General features: G+C 38.7%; 2 protein-coding genes and 1 long non-coding RNA gene across 4 annotated transcripts; 2 read left to right on the forward strand and 1 right to left on the reverse strand.

Annotated features, from left to right (window-relative positions):
* Positions 1-156: 156 nt before the first annotated feature.
* Positions 157-7,261, forward strand: tmem87b (transmembrane protein 87B). 2 transcript variants are annotated; one of them, XM_077612768.1, is made up of 19 exons: positions 157-701; positions 1,552-1,612; positions 1,678-1,769; positions 1,840-1,974; positions 2,055-2,108; positions 2,193-2,358; positions 2,589-2,650; positions 3,108-3,291; positions 3,375-3,474; positions 3,558-3,651; positions 4,035-4,106; positions 4,684-4,792; positions 4,869-4,927; positions 5,016-5,119; positions 5,195-5,268; positions 5,354-5,424; positions 5,710-5,762; positions 5,864-5,894; positions 5,989-7,261. In XM_077612768.1, the coding sequence occupies exons 1-19, from the start codon at positions 555-557 to the stop codon at positions 6,028-6,030; spliced, it is 1,710 nt and encodes a 569-aa protein (XP_077468894.1). In that variant the 5' UTR covers positions 157-554; the 3' UTR covers positions 6,031-7,261. The 2 variants fall into 2 exon arrangements, with proteins under 2 accessions (XP_077468894.1, XP_077468893.1); XM_077612767.1 differs by lacking the exon at positions 4,035-4,106 and adding an exon at positions 3,806-3,876 and having other exon boundaries at positions 450-701; positions 4,683-4,792.
* Positions 7,262-9,435: 2,174 nt separating this feature from the next.
* On the reverse strand, positions 9,436-20,710 carry fbln7 (fibulin 7). Its single transcript, XM_077612769.1, has 8 exons — positions 20,462-20,710; positions 19,570-19,732; positions 18,445-18,621; positions 15,413-15,538; positions 15,209-15,346; positions 13,534-13,671; positions 13,049-13,187; positions 9,436-10,613 (listed from the first exon to the last, which is right to left on the reverse strand). The coding sequence occupies exons 1-8, from the start codon at positions 20,534-20,536 to the stop codon at positions 10,241-10,243; spliced, it is 1,329 nt and encodes a 442-aa protein (XP_077468895.1). The 5' UTR covers positions 20,537-20,710; the 3' UTR covers positions 9,436-10,240.
* Positions 16,844-20,642, forward strand: LOC144084399 (uncharacterized). The gene is made up of 3 exons (XR_013303791.1): positions 16,844-17,522; positions 18,453-18,517; positions 18,602-20,642. It is a non-coding gene; the product is annotated as an uncharacterized LOC144084399 (long non-coding RNA).
* Positions 20,711-21,014: the final 304 nt, after the last annotated feature.

A 21,014-nucleotide genomic window follows, 5' to 3' on the forward strand; every position in this document is an offset into this window, starting at 1 on the left:
TTTTTTTCTTTTGTTATTGTAAATATTCTTTGGAATGTTGCTCATTATGGTCCTCACATGGGTTGCAAATGTGTATTTTAGTAAATTGACAGATCCATTGAGGTGTGGTGGGCATTATACGTGACCTTTTTAGACAATTTTGTTGCTGCCTTTGCACTACTACCGCTATCCTTAAATTGCTAGATGGCTCTCTGTCACTTACTTTATGACTATATAATTATATTAGAAAGTGTCTTTTCTTGTTATGTTAGAGTGGCTCTATATACCAGAGTCAATTTCCATGTACCCTTCATACATATATACTTGGCAGATATAGATGATTCTGATAAATGTGCCAACTCGTGTGACTACAATTTTCATTTTTGTATCTTGTTTTGATATGTTCTGGCCCCATTTTACCACTAAAGCCTACCATTTTTAAGTGATGTCCCTAAACGTCACGCGTCATTAATACTAGGCCTATATGGAGCTGAATGTGAGATTCTTTCATGAGTTCATTCCTACGGTGCGTTCAAGACAACTCGTAATAAATAGTGTTCACACGTTTTGACATTATGGCAGCTGCTAAAATGTGTACGTGGAGCTGTTTGATCAGGGATCATTTTTATACATTGACATTTCTTTATATACTCTTACACGTTACTTTCGAAACTGCTGCTGCTGCCCCAGAGACGGGTTTATGGAGAATTACTGCTTCAAGAGTAAGTATGGAGTCAAGTTATGCTGACAGGCTAACTGTGTTAGCCCTATGATGCTAGCTTGCTGTCATCTAAGAACCGTGTCCGACATTTAACCTTCCATAACAATTTACAGATAAAGGTCATTAAATAATCTGAAGCCTATTTTGTTAATGTTTAGATGTCGTATGAAATATAAATATTATGATCGAGAAATGCTGTTTTCCAATGTGGCTAGCTATCTTACTCCAAATTTGTTGGGCAACGTACATGTACTGGATTTCGGGTTGTTATTTTCTCCCAGAATTCCTAATTGTGTGCTTTTATGTTTAGGTTATTTCTAACTTGGAAGTTTTATCGCCATAAAAATGTTAAGGTTTTGTTTCTAAAGCTAGTTTAGATAATCAATAATTGACTCATTCGCTGCCAATGACAGCAATAGCCGTCTAATCAATTTGAACTGTGAGGTTTACTGTCATTGACAGTGATAGACGTCCCATTCAATATGGATTCAACATCTATGGTCGTCAATGGCAACCATCGGGTTAAACATGTAGAGACGTTTCAGGTGTTGTCTCTAAATGGCCATTTATTGTTTTCTTTAACCTGGAAGAGTTAGTTTTCTTTCACAAATCATCAAAAGTAAACAGAAAACACAGACAGATGTCCCATTTAGACATTTATTTATTTATTTATTTTTAATCCAACAATGCCTTACTTATTGGGCACGAACAATGGACTACTCATATTTGGCTTTTGAGTGCAATTCTAATAAACACTTGCATTTTTACATCGATATGTTAATTTGATTTGTTATGTTCAATGTCATGTTAAAGCTGTGGTGTAATAAAGGAAAATAAATGTCGTTCAACAGACCTCAAGACCGCTACTGTTGAGGAAATCCATGTTTAAAGAAACTAACATTGAACTGAAAGGTAGGACATGAAAAAAAATATCACTTTGAGGCTTTTAATGACACCATTAATCGTGTCATTTTCAGTTTTGTCATTTGGCTGCCCTGAAGAGGTCAAATTCACCATTCATTGGTATTTGAAATACTATCCATGCCACAACGATTTCAACAATCTTGATGTAAGTATAATTGTATGTAAAATCTGAGTTTTTTCCCCCCTTTTACAACAAGAATTATTCTTTTCTGTAGGAAATGTATGAAAAAACACCACTCAGTCATGGGAAGAGTCTTGATCCAAATCCCCTTGTAAAAGGAGAGTACATCGAGCACAAACACAAGCCTATAATCTGTAACAGTGATTTGCGCTCCTTTCCAATGTTCAAAGTAGGTTTTTTTTAAAACACTCATTGCAGTCGAGTCATATAATTATTGTCTTATGATTTCACCTGCTCCACTTCCTGCAGAAAGCCAAGGCAGCGCCTCGACCTGTCGAACCACCTGTTGAAGGAAAAGTGGTGGTCAGTAAAACTGTCTTCTGTACTTTTTTTTTTATATCAGTTTCACCTTGTATTATTCTATGTGCTATCTTTTCAACTATACAGGATGGAACTGACAAATGGATTACTGAAGAATACAGCAGTGGTAGAGTGAAAAATACCAGTACAGCCATCCAAGACAATGTTATCGCTTCCACTTGGAAGGATGGGCCTTATTTACTTGTGGTGAAGATCGTGCCCAGTAAACAAGATGTTAACTGGAATTTAACTAGTGAGTTTTTTTAGTTGTTGTTTTTTACAATAGTTTCCTACATTTATCAATAAAAATATAAACATTTAAAAAAAATAAAAAGTAAAGTTAGTAGTTTTTTTTCTGCAGTTGCTACTACCAGTATGTATGGGGTATTTGGGGGGTGTTCTAGATAATGGATGAAAATGAAAACTAATTATAGTACTTTGGATATTTGACATCTTACATGCGTTTTTTTCCCCTCTTTGCAGTGAATGTGGTGATGAAAGGCAGACATGGTTACATTTCCATCACCGAATACCCTCTCATGATTGTGAGTAGACAACATGAAATTACATTTACTTTGTTGCTTTTAAATCATTGTCTGGTAGTGCTGGTGATAGATTGTTAACATTGTATAAATTGCAAAAAAATGGCAAATTATATATCATAAATTTCTCCTTTTCACTATGGTCAATTTTAATAATATTATAAAAATTCACTCTACTCAACTCTACAGTGATGAAACTTAACTTAAGAATGCGGAATGGTAACGTTCGACTTGAAACGTGGCGCACGGATAAAACAAAACTGGAAAGTCATTAGCTTCCATTAAAGGTGAAAGATGTCCAATCCATGTGAACTGGGCAGTTTTTCCTATAATAAGTAAAAATATACTACATTGTTCTCATAAAACAGCATATCATCATAGAAGTCTTTGTTTTGGTTCAGCTCCTTGTTCTGCTGTTTGCTGTCTTGCCATTGGAACAACTAATACAATGTGTTGACAGTTTTACATGGTCATGTGCGTGGTGTACATCCTCTTCGCGCTGTTTTGGTTCATCTGGGCCTCCTGCTACTGGAAAGATCTACTTAGAATCCAGTTTTGGATCGCCAGTGTTATTTTCCTGGGAATGGTGGAGAAGGCGGTCTTCTGCGCTGAATATGAAAACACCAACACGGTTGGCTCTGCTTGTGAGTGTGGACTAATATTTGGCATTAAAAGAAGCAGTTTTGCCACCATTGTTGCTAATGGTGCTGCTGTTTGGGTCATTTAGCTCCAGGCCTGCTGATATTCGCCGAGCTGGTTTCGGCCCTCAAGAGAACCATAGCCCGACTGCTCGTCATCATCGTCAGCCTGGGCTACGGAATTGTAAAGTAGGTCGACGACGTACTGCGTCTGATTTTGAATGATTAAGTGTTGATCTAGCCATGACAATTATGAGCCTCTGTTTCAACAGGCCTCGATTGGGAACTGTGATGCACCGCGTGGTTGGACTTGGAGTTCTATACTTTGTTTTCGCTGCCACTGAGGGCATACTGAGGATCACCGGGGTGAGACTTTGCCACGTCATATATAAAAAAAATATTTGATTTGATAAAAGACAAAATTACCTCCGGTTATGGCAGGTTTTCAGTTTTGCAATGCCTACCATGCATCCATGATCAATGTTAAAATAAGTCTGTGTGTTTTTCTGCTGCATTTAAGAGTCGAGACAATGGCCCAGCTCTCATTACGGCGATTGTTCTGGCTGTGTTAGACTCCATCATCATCTGGTTCATATCCTTTCATTGTTTTAGTCTCAGAAGTCAACTCATCTCCACTAATCTATCGTTCCTTCCACCCAAAACTCAATACTCTGTGTCCCCTTTTTCCCCGTTTGTCGACTTTCGCGTCGTTTTCATGCGCGATTGTCCCGTTGTGTCCTTTTTTCCAGGCCAAAGACTCTGACTTGGCCCTGCTGGCTAACATTCCCCTGGCTCTGCTTGACTCCTCTCTATGCTGGTGGATATTCTTCCATGCACATATATACCTTTCCTTCTGTGGCTCCCTTTCTTCAGGAGAACTTCAACCTGGTGTAGCGCTCTCTTGAATTCAAATTAATCACATTTCATTGCTTTGATGCCATTTGTTCTTCCCCAACTGTTAACGTGCTTCTGCATGCGGCTTTACTCACTGACCACATTGGGAATGGAGTCAAGTGCTCAAGAACTAGAGCTTCTTTTGCCCTTTTAAAGCCATTGCTGCCTAATTTTAATCGACACGCTCAGAGAGGCATCTGTTTATAAGGTGTTTGCCATTGCGGCTCTAGAAACTGCGATTGAATTATGGCAAGGAGATAGTTGAAAAATTGTGGTTAATGCACTTAGAGTAAAGTCAAAAATACAATCTTGTTTTGCTAATACCTTTTTCAAGTTCTGTTATTATAAATGCAAGAAATACTATCTTACTTTGCACCATAAAATACTTTCTCCTGAGTCATCCAATAATTGAGAAAAAATCTTTTAATGAAGGGTGCAAAGTGACTCCAGATTACTTCAATCGAATTCCAATCGAGTTACGCTTTTGCCTTGACTTCCTGTTACATATTTGTCAGCCTGGCTCAAACCATCAAGACTTTGAAGTTGAGAAAAAATCCAGTCAAGTTGTCTCTCTACAGACACTTCACAAACACCCTCATATTTGCAGTTATTGGTGAGTGAAATGCGCATTACCTGTCGTCGAAATGTGTTCCAGTCCCCTAATTTGTCCTCCATGTTCTGTTCATCAGCTTCCATCATTTTCATGGGTTGGACAACAAAGAAATTCCGTCTTGTAGATTGCCAGTCGGTACGTAGTATGTTTTAAGTAGATGCGTTAGCTGGGTTTTATATCTTGAATAGAAAATGACGACAAACGGGGCCTAATTTGTTTGCAGGATTGGATCGAATTGTGGGTGGAAGATGCTTTCTGGAGATTTTTGTTCTCCCTCATTCTACTTGTCATAATGTTTCTGTGGAGACCATCTGCAAACAACCAAAGGCAAGTTATTTTACAAGGCCTTTTTCCTTTCAGTCTCCTTTTTAGTTCCCCATGATCTAATGTCAAATCCCACAGGTACGCCTTCACGCCACTCATCGACGACTCGGATGACGAGGAAATCGAGGAATTTATCACCTCCTCAAACATTGGTGAGACAGCATGCAAACGCTGAAATGGGTCCATCTTGTTATGGACAGTTTGTTGGCTCTGGTTAACATTTTGTTCCTCCCGCAGCGGATGGTATTAAACTGAGAGTCACAAAAAATGAAACTAACGGTGCTGTGAAATCTCCGGAGACAAACTCGGTCAGTAATTCACCTAAAATTGATTTGACTGTGCAAATGATTTTCAATAGTAAAGATTACGTCGGGGACGATAAGCAGTTTATTAGAAATCACAAAGCAGGAACATGGTTACCACTATATCACAATGTCTGGGCTTGTATAGTGTGTTTTAGTCATTTTGCTTAATTTAACATAAAACAATGTTCTAAATGGAGCTCTAAAAAGCCTGCAATAGTGCAACAAGTGTTCCGCAGTCCGTGTTTTCCTACAGGCGGCAGTGTTGATTCTGTTTTTGTCTCCATCCAGGAGGAAGACTTAAAATGGGTTGAGGAAAACATTCCGAGCTCCCTCACTGATGTGTAAGTCGTTGAGCATTCATATTTATCTAACTCAGTACAGCTTTTGATTCCATGAAATGAAATGATTTGTATGATATTCAAGCTTTCTTTTTACCTTTTAGTGCCCTTCCAGTCTTGCTCGATTCTGACGAGGTATTCATTTTTAAATCTATTCAGTTGTTTTGACCATTCGTATGCTAGGAATGATTGCAGATTTCAATAAAAAAAATATTAACTTGCTCTGTAGGAGATCATGACGACAAAGTACGAGATGTCCAAGCTGGAGTGATGACCTTCGAACCTCTCAGCAAGGGAGATGGCAAGTGGCTCCTCACGACTCGTAATGACTGGTTGATCTTTTTTTCCTCTTAGATAATCAGTTTAACCCTTTCTTTCCAAAGAAATGAAGAGATTTTATATTAAGTGCTGTATTTATTTGCATTAAACGGGTTTTTACAAGTTAAAACAGGACCTTGTGCATGTACATACTCAAAAGACACACTGTGTTCATGATGAGTTCAATGGGAAGCTTATTTATAAAGATGTGCAGATCAATAGGAAGCCAAAAGGAATCAATAATATTATTATCTCATTGAGTTAAAGTGAGATTTTGGAAGTATGCATGTCATGGGGAGGGAGATGACATTGGAAGAGAACATTTTGCTTCTATGCACTCTTACCATCAAAACTGTGCCTACATGTCATTGTTGTATGGAGCTTGATGTGACATTCCAATAGTCTCAGTGCTGATGCATCTGTCGTGCATGATTGGGTGAAGACGACGTCATTTGTACAAATAAACCTCGGGCATATAGAGTAGTTAAGTATACTTGGGGGTTCTTGTGTGTCTCAAGCAATATGTCAGTCAGCAAGTGTGTAGTGCCCTTATTTATTTGCTATAAAAGTGTACTTAAGTCATTTGTTCGCTATGTTTACTCTTAATGCGTTTACACTTGTCTTCTTCAAAGCTGGACCAATTTATAAATATACTGAACAAATTTGTCTTATTTTTCGTTGCTGTGTTTGCATTCCATGATCAATATTCTTGTTTTTCCCTTTTGTTTTTGTCTTGAGATTTCCATTGGATGGTGTTGTCGCTGTAGTTTGGAGTAGGAGTACTATTGCCATGCTATCAGTGGTTAGCAAAAGCACAAGCTGATCACCGAGAGGGTTAGAATACTGTTATGTCCGTGTTGACGATCGTTTCCATTTTCGTGGTTGTCGGAAACACGGAATGTGTTTATGATGGCGCTCGATCCTTGGTTTATTTGAATTACAGACACCTGCACCTTGAGTATTTATACAGATGCCTGTTTGTTTATGCTCATAATTCTATTTGAATTATGAAGATGACACATGAGGGTTGTTTTTTTTTCCTTTTTGAGATTATTTTTCATGTAATTTTAAATTTATTATGTGTGGGGAAGCGTTTTAATTTAGATTTAATTACAGAAGTATGTTGAGTTTCCTTGAATGAAATTTGCTCTGTGATTACTTCAATAAAAAGACTTATTTTAGAATCATTTACTATATACCTGCATATCACAGATGTATAGTACATTTTAAAACCAACTAACATGAAAAAAACTAAACAACATTGTTTCAAATACCCTTTATTTATTTTATTTTTTCTCATGGTTAACTTCCTCAAAACTATTTCTTAGGGTAAGCTGCTTCTTGTGAAATTCAAACGGATCCTTTGATGTGGAAAAACTATGAGAACAAAACTTCCACTGTGACCTGAAATTGACAGAGAACTAACAGCATGTTGATTAATATGTTCAAATCTTTTAATGGCTTTGGGTCAAATTTGAAAGTAAAAATATACTCAACATAGAGTCAGTGAGTTGCAATACTCTTTGAAATGTGTTAACCGCATCATTTTGTAACTTTTCATTTGTATCATAGTGACTTGCGTGTTTGGCCCGTTGCAAGCACTCAAGCTGCTGCAGGTTTGAGATCCCCTGGCCAAAATACACTGGAACCTGGCTTTGCTTCAAGGCCTTCTTGTATATTATCTCTCTCTTTCTCTTCTTCCCCTTCCACAGCAAATGGCTTGTGTTAGGAAGTTTGACATTCTCCAATTGTCGCTGGCAACGTCCTTTCTCCTTGGAATGGACGCATCATGTGCCTGAGGATAAGCCTCGAAAACAAAACACGCTAATGCGAGTAGAGGTGGAACACGATTGGTTATGGGATGCTGCTACTCGACCTTTAATCTGAGTTGGATTTTTCCAAAAAGTAAAAAAAAACATGGAAATAATCTGCTCAACAGTCAAACTACAAATCACTGTGCATCAGTTATTAACTCTTCAGGCAATCTTTTAATTAAGATGTTACTATCGGTCGTACAAGATTTTTTTTCTCATCTAAGCATCTTCCTATGATGGAGATAGTTATGTATATTCCTGTCTTTTCATCAATTTTCTAAGGATGTCCAGTTTTTGGTAATGTCACTAGTGTTGATTTTAGTTTCTTTTAAGGCTTGGTGACTTTTTAAATCCTTCAAATTAATGGGAAGAATTTAAAAACCCACACAAGCATGGAGGACCATACAAACCTTCTACAGTACATATGTCAAAGTGGCGGCCCGGGGGCCAAATCTGGCCCGCCGCATCATTTTGTGTGGCCCGGGAAAGTAAATCATGAGTGCCGACTTTCTGTTTTAGGATCAAATTAAAATGAAGAATGTAAATGTATATTAAATTTCCAGTTTTTCCCCCTTTTAAATCAATAATTGTAATTTTTTAATCATTTTTTCTGTGTTTTTAGTTCAAAAATCATTTTATAAAATCTAAAAAAATATATAAAAAAACTAAAATAAACATTGTTTCAGATCTATAAAAAACTGAATATTCATGGCTTTTAATCCAGTTCTTTTAATCCATTTATTAAAAAAAATCTAAATATTATATCTAAAATGGTCCGGCCCACTTGAAATCAAGTTGACGTTAAAGCGGCCCGCGAACCTGCATGAGTCTGACACCCTTGCACAGGAAGGTAGCAAAGACAAAACCTCCAAATGTTAAGCACAGTGATAATAAACAAAGTTAATTTGGGTAATAAACGTTGATTTTATTTCAATATCCCTATTCGTCAAACCTCCACTGTCTTCATTTCATTAAGGCAATGCAATATATCGCTAATTGCAGTATGTATTTTTCTTCTCTCTTGATTCTTGACCCCTCTCGACACTCCCTGTTGAGACAGGTTGATATTTAGAAGATTAAAAACAAACCGTAGACGAAAAACGCGCTCCCAGTTAATGTAACATTTGTGAGTTATACGTAACGTGACGTCAAACTAAATTTGTTAACCTCTGTTGTGACCTTATCCTTACCTGAAATATACTTCAAACATGACATTCTGTAATGTTTTGTGTCCACTTTTCTGGGAAAAAAAGATGTAATTTTTCCACAAATGTAAAACCCAGGATGGCACACATGTTGAACATTAGCATTTAATTTTGGAAAGGGAAAAAAGTGAGATGTATTTTTAAAGTTTTGACAGTTGCCATGTCTCGGATGAACTCCAAAATGCTTTGGAAGTATGCTAAAGCCTTTCTTTTCATTCATTTAGAGAACATTTAATCACTATCCAGGATTTCTGTGCTGTAGTTTCAACTACTTAACTCTTACATGACAACAAGTGCTGGGATAGTGATCATGATTAAGTGAGATAAATAAACAAAAGCTGAAATGTTACACTGAGTTTATTCCTTTTATTGTAATAACAATTGTGCAGTGGTTATCCTCAAAACACACTGTATGACGTGATATATGAAATGTCCCGCTACTGTAGATCAGCTAAAATTCTAAGGGAAAAAATACTGTAGGAATGACTAGCGTGCTTATATACAGTATATTGTGTAAATAAATGATGCAAAAATCAGCAGTAATGTATCCAGAAATTAATACTACAGGTGTCCATGTTTCTATTGGTGGTAGTTTTATGCAATAACACAACAATCTAACAAAATAATCCCTTGATTAGGGAAATTGATCGTTTTTTTTTTTTTTTTAAATTGGAAATGCCAAAATTTGGGCTGATTGCCACTATATTGTAAAGAATTCTTAATTGAAGAGTTTAGTTAATATGTACACCTGCTTTTGAATCATATTCATTTTCTTTTCAGTACTCAGTAACTTGCCTGAAGTCTTATGGAAAATGTCCTACTTTTTTTACAGAATATTTTTAAAAATCTGTTCTGTTTCCCTATGAAAAGTTTTACGAATTCCATTGTAAAACTGGCGCCAGTATTTAATGTGTCCAAATTCAAGATATGTTCTTTAAATTCCATCTTGCAAAACCACAATTAGAATCTGCGATGAGGTAAAATTTGATATGATCTGAATAAAATATCTGATTGTAATTTATAATCCAAATAGGATACCTGCAAAGTCTTACTCTCACTCTAAAATCTTACGGATAAGCGCGCTCTTGCCTGCGAGCGGATGGAAAAGGATGAAGAGGATCAGCACAGTTAGCCCTCAACATCCTCAGAAGTTGTAAGGTGACACCAGCACGTGGACTCTGGCCACATGTTTTGCTTGAAAGGTACGGTCGGCGTATTCCGACATGTCCACGTCTACGTTGATCTCCTGCGGCCCGCGCAGCTGCTGAACCAGTATCAGCTCGCCAGTTTGTCTGTCCGAGCGCTGCATGACAAAGATCCCCCTGGAGTTTCCTCCCACGATGCCGAAACGCAGGCTGTCGGGCCCCGCCCGGCCCGGAGCCCCCGTGGTGGCCATTCGGAAAAGGGTGGCCGGCGTGTGGACGTTGGAGGGGAGGGAGAGGTAGTGGAAGGAGACGGTCTTGGGAGCGAGGTGGCATGAGCGGCTTTCCATTGGGCAGGGATTCCTCTCACACTGACTACATGGGGCAGAAACACATAGTGAGGGCACGCAAAGATAAGCATTGATTTCCTGACGTTATCTTCCCAAAAACACGGATGTCCCAATGTAGTTTTTTGTAATTTTGTTCCAATCCGTTTAGTTTTTTCAATATACGTTTTGCTCATAACGATACGGCGCCTATCTGAAACTTTATAGACCATAAAATTGATTTTTTTTAAATTAATGCATCCAGGAAATGACTACTAATCACATGTTTTGTGTGTTAAAGTGAGCAGTACTGGTACCTCCTTAAAATGCTCTATTTACAAATATTACATAAGGCTCGTTATATGGTTAGTTTTAAAGAAGTAGTCCCATTCAGTGGACATGTTTGCCAAGTTTTTTGATTTGCAGCAGCCGAAAAGAACATCATTACTCAAAACTCATGCGACTACAGGATTGAATTCAAACTTGCAACCAAATCCGATACTCCTAAAACAGCCATATTGAGCTATACTGAATCTCAAATAATTCACCATTCACAACATAATTTTAAGTCTTCCGGATTGTATATGCACCACTTACAAACAAGTTCATGAAAGGCCAAGACTTTCATAAACCATGTAATGTTTTTTGGGTGTATTTTGGTACTAACTTTGCATTTAATGCCCCATGTCAGTTCCATTACATCACTATTCAAAGAAGAATTTTAATCCTAAAGACAACTACATTGAGATACATTTGAAGATTGGAACATTCCAAATACATGGTGGCGTCCAATATTTGCGAAACACTAGCAAATCTAGGAAATTATGGGAAATGCGTATCATCTGCAATTTCCTTTCCAAATAATATTTTACATCAGTTAGTATCACTCGAAATGAACACGCGGTTACGAAGAACCGTTTCCAACGAATTGAAAAGCTGACTTCATAAGCTGTGTCACCAATTAAAATCATACAAATATTTGGAATCACTACCTTTCTGATAGCGTCATTCAAAACTTGGCATATGACTTGCTTTGCAAAGGCGAAACCTGTGTGTTTGGTGAGGCTATCACTTTTGGAATGTAGTATCTGATTGGCCTAAACTGCGGCGCTAAGCAATGCTTGTCTTTGTCCATGTTAGTGTCTGCCAAGAGCTTCAGTCATCTCCTCTGCTGGCACTGGCGTGCGACCACACTGCCGGTTCAGTGAGCGCACTCAGGGCTAGGTTTCAGTCCTTAAGACCGAGCAGTTTGGATTTACAGAGATGTTGTAATGTTTCTCAGCAATTGGACAGCATTAAAGAGAAATTAATGTTTGGCACTGTGGTTCTGCTGAGCAGGCATGCGCTTGTCACATATGGTTTGTGTCACGATTACACCGCTATAACCGCAAATCTTTTTGTAGTTTTGGACTTCTCATGTGGCTTCTGTGTGTGTGTGTCGTCCTCTTTTGAGCTGCACTCCAAGGGTAATAATGATTTTAAAAAAAACCTCACCAATCACAATCACTTGCACAAGTAATGATGTCCCATCTGAAAAGTTAATCAAAAATTCTGCCTCAAACAAAATAATTGCAGTGGTAAGTCTAATACTCGGATTATTAGCTGATTCAAGTTTTATCCCTAGTTTGACAAGAGTGGTAAAAAAGGCAATTTAATGTTAATTTGGGGATGTATGCATGCCAGATGTATCCCTTATTTTCCGTCAGTGTGCATAAGATGTCTTGTTGCAAAAAATGTTCATATTATGAATCGTCACAGGAATATATTTTAAAAGTTTTTTTGGTTGGAATAGGCTCCTGCACCCTTGTGAGGATACGTGGAACCGAAAATGAATGAATTAGTGAACGAATGAATGAAGATTACCTGACACATGCATTATTTTAACTCAAGGGTGTAATGAACAAAATGAATAGAATATGAGCCTACATTAATGAAATCGAAAGTTCTGCAAACTAAATAATTTGGAGTGGATGTCCTACTTTTTGCCGCTCTTTTCTCTGTTATCAGTAAAAATGCCCCCCTAGAGCGCCATTCTCGTTCACGTGAAGCGCTCATTGAACGCAAGGCGAAGCGTGACCGGACGTTTGGTCCCCGGACGTTTGGTCCCCGGACGTTTGGTCCACGGACGTTTGGTCCCCGGACATTTGGTCCCCGGACATTTGGTCCCCGGACGTTTGGTCCCCGGACATTTGGTCCCCGGACGTTTGGTCCCCGGACGTTTGGCCCCCGGACGTTTGGTCCCCGGACGTTTGGTCGACCGGACGTTTGGTCGACCAGACGTTTGGTCGAACGGACGTTTGGTCGCCGGGTTCGTTCTACCAAACGTCCGTTCTACCAAACGTCCGTTCTACCAAACGTCTGGTCGACCAAACGTCCGGTCGACCAAACGTCCGGGGACCAAATGTCCGGGGACCAAACGTCCGAGTACCAAGGCGAAGAGGTAAGACAAATAAACGGGCCAAAAAGTCGAAAGGGTAGACGCACAGGGGAGATGTTTTGACGTAGGTGATGTTGCCATGGGATCGGGGACAGTCTGGGTCGACACACTGAAAGCCCCCCCCGGTGTTGATGCATGTTGTTCCTCGGCTGCAGTTGTGCTGCTCGTTTAAACATTCGTCCACATCTGGAAGACAAAACAGCACAGGCATGTAAGGAGAGCGAGGGGCCGGCAGCCAGAGCGTCCGCAGTCTGAACGCTCCACTTGTTTATTTAGTTTTTTGGTTTGGTCTCATATAAATGCTCCATGTCTTCAAGATCATTTCTGCTGGGAAACGGTGAGCTCATTCATTCAGGAGCCAGAAATTTTGCTCCAAAAAATTGGTCACGAGAAGAATTTAAGCGTTGGAAAGCTTTGCACTATTGCAAATTGCAGGTAAGCACCCCCTTTGCTCCGACATACTCAGTCAGATCTGCAGCTGCTAAGGCCTTGTGAATATAGCCTTTGTCCCCTGTGCCCTCTTGTCACTCACCCTCACAGCTCCTCCCATCTGGGAGTAACTTGTAGCCACCGGGGCAGGAGCAGTGGTATGAACCCGGGACGTTGACACATTCATGGACGCATAACGTCCCGCCCTGATCCAGACGGTAGACTTCACACTCGTTGACATCTGTTCAAAACAGGAAAAGGCAGGCATCTCAGTTAGGACCATGCGGGGCTGTTGTAGAGAGGACGGCAGCAATGTTTGGGATGAAGGAAATTTACCATTAAAAAAAATCAAAACTATAAAGATGGTTTCTGTCTACTGGGTTGCTTAAAAAATATGCAATTCAAATGAATCTATTCATTCATTTTCCATACTGCTTATCCTCACAAGGGTCGTGGGGAGTGCTGGAGCCTATTCCAGTCAACTACCGGCATCAGCCAATCGCAGGGCACCGGGAGATGGATAACCCCTCACATTTCAACTCATTCCTAGGGTCAATTTAGAGCAAGGGTGTCAGACTCGGGTTGGTTGGCGGGCCGCTTTAACGTCAACTTGATTTCACGTGGGCCGGACCATTTTCGATATATTTATATTTTTAACCGCTCGGCCACCGGGGCACCAAATAAATCTAATGTTATCAAGATTTATTAAAAGAATTATGCATGTGCAGTGAATACATGACAGCTTAAGGAAGACATGAATATTGTGATTGGATAGTTGGTACATGGTATCATATTCTAAATATTACATCATTACTCTGTTTGAATGTATCTGTAACATACCTAGAGCTATCACAATCTATCCAGATTTTTTCATCATTTTAATGATGTAACAAGTAGGCATCAAAGTTATGTGTGAATAATGGATCATTTGAACAAAGCTATTCACTAGTACAATACTGTACCATCCATGTTTTGCAAAATTGGAACATTTTAAGAAAGAAAAACTTTCACTTTATGCGCAAAACCAAGGTACTACAGACTGTGCCAAGGTTGTATAAAACTAATGCAATCCTGTTTACTGTGTTGCTTGAACTGTTAAAATATTTTTGAAAAAAATACTCTTTTTTTATTCCTACTTCTCCTAATCATTAAATACAGCACTTGTCCTCATTTAGGGTCACGGCTGAGTCCATCTATAAACGATGTAGATTTACCAACCAACCCAACCTAACCTGTTTTTGGGGAATGTGGGCGGGAGCAAATTGCGAGGCAAAAGTGTGAACCACTAGTCCACGATTCAGGAGCAAAGAAAACATGAATTCAGGACACTCTAATGTCACTCAACATCAACACACCACTTCATAGCAATCCTATAGTACGCAAATATGCCCCCACAAAAACTGTTTTACAGGGATTATTCAGAGCAACACCACTTTGTGGTCAAATTAAGTTTAGTAGGTATTACTATATTATACTATACTGTGCATTTCTATAAATAATTGGGCATTGTTTACCAAAAAAAACATATGATTGCTATAGAATACAGTGAATACTTGTATCAGACATCCTTAAAGCTGTCGAACTCTGACCTAAATGTATGCTAATCAGCTCTTGAGAGGCTTATTTTGTTTGTTACAGACTTACAGACTTACTTGTTGAAGATTCTGATTTTTCCAGCACATGTTTTCTTGTTAAAATATTACCCTGGGACATAATTATTGGACAGACTCTGTCTTTTGGCAGAAGTAACTAACACATGAACTCTAACAGGAGCTCACCCTGGCAGATACTGTTGTCGGAGGTGCCGCTCATGTGGAAGCCTGCATCACAGCTGCAGTGTTGGGCCCGGTTCACTTGGGCACAGCGAGGTTTTCGGCTGAAGGCCGGATCGTTCATTACGCTCCACTCGGGAGGAGCTACGGAAAAGGAGACAATGTTCTTTAGACTGGGAAAGATCTGTGGGATTTATTTGGCGAAAATACCAGTCTGAGTGTGGTGCTGGCAGTGAGAGCCACTCCAGCTCTGTGAGCAGGTGCATTTATACTGATTGACACCTTCCACGCAGGTACCTCCATTTTGGCAGGGGTTACTTGCACATGCCTTAACGTCTGAAGTCCAAGAAGAAAGAAAAATAAAATCAATAAAAATTGAAAGCATTTTTTCTTCACAGGATCATCTCTCCCAGTTGGAAAAAAATCAGTAAATCACATTGCAACTTTCCAATATTAATACAAAAATACCTTTAAAAAAAAAGGTTATGAGATATAAACACAATTTGTTTATACAGCTTGAGTCTTGCCACGAGAAGAAGAAAAAATATATTTTTAAAAAAAGTCCTTAGTAATTTCCATCCTTTTTAGTGCTGAGTCCGATATTCCAAAATCCGATTTTGACTACAAAGCTGAAATGTTTAATATGATGGAAACAATGACTATGTTATAACATTGTTTCTGTAAAAGTAACGTTTCTTTAAGCATTGACATTAACGCTGTCTATCCACATCACTGTCTTTAATGGACTTGTTCATGGCGGTGAATTCGCCAGACAAAATTCTTTCCGCTTAAACTTGCAAACACTACATCAGCTGGAGTACCGCAGACATGAAAATGACTAGATAATAATAAGGCTGTATAAAAGGCGAATTAATATGCTAACAGACATGAACTATAAATAACAAATTTGCCCCCTCGTCCACATGATTTATTCTTTTAACAGGGATGTGGGGAATCTGGTTCCACTATTGATGATTTTACCATTTATACAGCTTTTCATAATAAATAATTTCTTGTATGTTCTGTATTTCAATGTTTGTTCAACTTTGTGAAGGACTGCATTTGATAAAAAAAATAGATTTGCAATTTCAGCAGTGATAGGACAAATGTGTGAGAATTTCAAATGTAGTATTTTCTCCCACTTAAATGGTATCATATATTATTAAAACTATTAGCAAGATTTGAATGCGACCTATCTCTTTTATTGACATGCACGAAACAGGCACTAGAAACAATAGTAAAACAAAAGTAAAAAAAAAAAAATCTATAATCTAATTTAAGCGATTGTTAGAAAAATGTATTTACTATTTTAGAATTTTGTAAAAAGGACTGAACCTTAATTAAAAATGTTAGGGCATAGTAACATAAAGGTAAATACACATTTTCAATATTTTGATCCTCCTGCCATAGCCACAAAAAAAATCAAATCTGTATTCATCACTGTCCGGTTTTAATGTTCAAAACCAAGGATTATACCGACTGAATATTGAATGACAACCAACTCATTTAATACTTTGGTTGGCTTGTGTATGGTCTTAACTTTTAGAAGCCCACGTCAAGCTGCTGGATATTTTAAACTCATTAAACACTATGTCAATATTCTTTGTTTACATGGTTAAAAGTACAATCCTGATGCCAGCTATAAAAAAAAATACAAACACTTGCATAGTCATGCCCACTCATATTGCTCGAAGAGTCACTGCCAACAAATAAGTAAAAAAAATGGGATTTTTTTATTTGGCTGCTAACTTGGCCTGAAGGACTACAAAGTACATGCTTAGCATACTTCAGCACTATCAGACCAGAGTTGGAGTATCATTTCAGGCTCAAATCTCCTGTCAAGAAACATGAGCGAGATAGCGTGAGGGGATGAAAGAGTCTTACAGACATTGCTTGTTCAGAGGAGGCACAAAGTTGGCTTGGGAAAACATTGCAATGTGGAATGATATACTACAGGTAGTTTGAAGTGTCCTTGGACATTAGATACCACATCTAACTAGGATTTCTATTGGAATGTCGAAGAAGTCCAAGCAGTGGGAAGAAGGCTGCATGTCTATGAAAATTGAACTGGACAAAACAGCGGTGGACAACCCGGTCCTCGAGGGCCGCTGTGGGTGCTGGTTTTTGTTCCAACCGATCCAGCACAGACACTTTGACCAATGAGATTTCTGCGGAAAACAAGAAGCACCTGACTGCAATCTGCCGATTGCTCTTGTAGGACACCAGATTGGTGAAAAGGTGCCCTCTTTATGGGCTGGAATGGAAATCTGCACCCACCCTTTGTGGAATAGTTTGCCCACCCCTGCATACAATATATGTGGTATGTATGGTATGTTACTGATGATTCTTGGGCATTTTTTTGTTTACTTTCTGTCGGTTTGGGCGCAATTTAAGGTTCTCTATTAACTCATTGGCTGCCATTTTGACGGCATGGGGTGAATGAATGAATGTGATTGCAGATAGAGAATTGAGCAAAATGCAGAAGTGCATGGAATTGATCACACAACTCACAAGCTTGTGTTTTTGTGGCGCCCTTCTCGAAAAAATGAGAGCATTTAATTCTATACGTACAAGCGGGTCACTTCTGGCTCGCTGTCTTAAGTTGTGAATGATTGTTTGCCTTTATTTGGTATAATTGGCTACAAACCCCAAATCATCCGGTATGGGGGTCAGTACACTCATGACCCTAATCAGCATAAAGCAGGGGTTGGTTCGCGGGCCGCGTTAACGTCAACTCAATTTCATGTGGGCCGGACCATTTTAGATATAATATTTAGATTTTTTTAAATAAATGGATTAAAATAACTGGATTAAAAGCCCTGAATATTCAGTTTTTATAGATCTAAAACAATGCTTATTTTAGCTTTTTTTTAAATATTTTTAGATTTTACAAAATGATTTTTGAGCTAAAAACACAGAAAAAAATGACTAAAAAAATACAATTATTGATTTAAAAGGGGGGAAATCAGGAAATGTAATATACATCTATACTCTTCATTTGAATTTGATCCTAAAACAGAAAGTCGGCACTCATGATTTACTTTCCCTGGGCCACACAAAATGATGCGGCGGGCCAGATTTGGCCCCTGGGCCGCCACTTTGACATATGTGGCATAAACAATACAGGTATTGGATGTCCTGATAGATGGAGTTATTTGAAATGAATGGCACTTGGAGTTGGAGTTACATTTCAGTGTCCTTTGTCCCAGCTATCACTGGTATTGAGTGCAGGTCACGCTCACCTTTGCAGATGGCGTTTATTCCGCTCCAGGTGCCGTTGTCCTGGCAAGCGCGTGTGGCCGAACCCACCAGATGGTAACCGTGCGAGCAAGCGAAATGCACCTCGTGCCCGGCCAAGTGTTTGGATCCAAACTTGGTCCCGTGCTCCGGTTCTTTCAGGGGCTGGCAAGTGGCAGGGGCTGCAGGGAGAAGCAGGCTGATCAAATGAGGTGAACGCCATAGGCCTCCCAAGTTCCAGTGGCATTCTCAGCCTGGGGATGTACACGTGTCACTGGACACGTGATGATTAGCAATGGGCTGGAAAGTTGAATGTCTGCATAATATAGTGTATTCGCATGACATAATGTTATAAATGCAATCCAATTGCGACTTAATGGCACATTTATGCTTCCTCCATGAAGGTTATGAGAGAACGTGTTTAATAACAACTCATGTGTTTTGTTCTTTTGTGCCTTGAGACCAATTTTGCCGTTCAATGTTTTCCAGATGAACAGGATAAGCTTCATGACGGAAACGCAACACATGAGAAAAATGTGTGCGGAGAAATAATGGAAGTCGTCTAGCTTCTTTAAAAAAAAAATCATTACTTTGAGGGGAAAAACGTTTTAAATTGGAATTGACTATAACCAAACAATGTTATTATTTACTACTTTACATTTTTTTATTTTGGCATTCAGAGGAAAAATCATAGAATTCGTTTCACTTTAAAAAAAAACTATTCTGAGAAGATATCATTTTAAATGTTGATTGACTAAATCCAAACATAATGTTATTATGTACTATTTTGCGGCAAAGTTTTCCCACAGAAACCACAATAATCCTTTACATGACAACCGTAGTAACACATGATTTTGTATCATTATAGATTGAAAAAAAATTTCAACAATAGCATGTGTCTGTAGTACATCTGAAAGGAAAATGAAATGATGGTTTTGCACATTGCATTATTAGGCTCCTTTTCAAAGAAAATGATTTTTAAATGGTCAGAAAACCCCAAATGTGCTTTAAAGACATAGTACATTTAAAAAAAATCCTTAAACCTGACACCTTCAACCTTTAAAGGGGGATGATGTTATTATATTGTGGGCCTCTTAGCATATTTCTAATATTAAAAAAAAAATACTAACCAGCTGACTGATCCGCTTGAGGCAACTTGGAAACTGAATTCTGAAGTGTTGCCAATTTGGACTTCATAATCCGGAAGCCCTCAGTGAATCGAAGCTCCTGACCTTTCAGAAACTTCTCCATCTGTCGCAGCACCCCAACCACTTGGTGTTTATCCATGCATGTCTGCAGAGCAAGTGATAACATTTGGGGATCAAACTCATAGAAGAAATGATGCATTCTGTTTGTAACTGACTGTAAAAGATACACTATTCGACATATAAATCCCTATTTCCATCAGACAGTAGGTAAACAAAGTCAACCTTTTTCTTTTCTAAGTGCAACCCAAACAGGGCAAGACAAAAATCTGTCTGGCAGATGTTTGAAGGACCTCAATCCAAACGCGGTTCCTTTGTATATTTTGCACGCAGCAGGACAGTGGAAGCTCATTGGATGGTTCTGAATGACCAAAATCAAAGTAGCATGAATGCCACAAGGAGTTTACTTGAAAAAAGTGGATGCCAAGTCAGTACAGAGTTGCATTTAATCCTTCCTGTAAGGTTTATTAATCACATGCTCATTGAAGCAATTTCTCAGTGGCGGCATACCTTGAATTCCTGTAAAGAGGGGGCTTGCTACAACAGCAAATAGCTTCAAGACATTAAAAAAATCATCTTGTACATAGTTTTGACCTGTGCAATTTCTAGACTTTGCTCTAAATGCTCGAGGCTAACGGGAAATGCCTCCATCTGACAAGACACCAGAATCTGAAATCTTCCATCCAGATGCCGCAGTAAGACTCGAGTAGTAGTACAAAGATGATTTCATGAATGGAGAATGTTACGCATTGAATGAGATGGAAAATGCTATTCACCTTAAACTTATAATCATGATGTTAAAAACAAATGTTCCTACCTGAACTGCAGCATGGCCATGTCCAGCTGTCAAACCCAGCAAAAGTAAACACCTGCACCAAAAAGACAGCCCCATACCTCCAAGTCAAGCAAACGATTTCTTCTTGGAGCAAATCACTCTTGGATTAATTTGAGAATTGTATTTCAGTTCTTCAATCTTTTTGTGGGATGCTCATCAGGTGTCTAAGATGGATCGGAGTTCTAAGGATAGTTAGTTTGCTCTCTGAGTTCTACACGTCGCCTCCTGCTGCAGGAATCCCTCCCACCAATCTAAGATACATTCTTCATTTTCTAGGGTTCATACAAGCGGCGATATAAGTTCATTTTAATAATTTGTGTGTACAGAAAGTCCAATATACTGTATTATTACAGAATTGTGACCTTAAGGATGTGTTTATTAGTGAGAAATTGCAATTGTAGCCCAATTCAAATTGTTGCCTATACTAATAAATTGGAGTTGTTGCTATTATTAATTAAAAAAACATGTTCATTGACGAAAAAGTGAGTTTTTCATTCATTTTTAATTGTTGTATACTTGCGTCTGCAATGGGATA

This window comes from Stigmatopora argus, chromosome 11 (assembly GCF_051989625.1).
Source record: "Stigmatopora argus isolate UIUO_Sarg chromosome 11, RoL_Sarg_1.0, whole genome shotgun sequence".
Classification (NCBI taxonomy): domain Eukaryota; kingdom Metazoa; phylum Chordata; class Actinopteri; order Syngnathiformes; family Syngnathidae; genus Stigmatopora; species Stigmatopora argus.

Coding starts and splice junctions, on each gene's coding strand:
- fbln7 (XM_077612769.1), bottom strand. CDS start 20,536: ATGGGGCTGTCTTTTTGGTGCAGGTGTTTACTTTTGCTGGGTTTGACA. Junction 15,539..18,444: donor AATAAACGCCATCTGCAAAG/GTGAGCGTGACC, acceptor CTTGGACTTCAG/ACGTTAAGGCATGTGCAAGT. Junction 13,188..13,533: donor AGATGGGAGGAGCTGTGAGG/GTGAGTGACAAG, acceptor TTTGTCTTCCAG/ATGTGGACGAATGTTTAAAC.
- tmem87b (XM_077612768.1), top strand. CDS start 555: ATGGCAGCTGCTAAAATGTGTACGTGGAGCTGTTTGATCAGGGATCAT. Junction 3,652..4,034: donor GCATACTGAGGATCACCGGG/GTGAGACTTTGC, acceptor CCTTTTTTCCAG/GCCAAAGACTCTGACTTGGC. Junction 5,120..5,194: donor CCATCTGCAAACAACCAAAG/GCAAGTTATTTT, acceptor CAAATCCCACAG/GTACGCCTTCACGCCACTCA.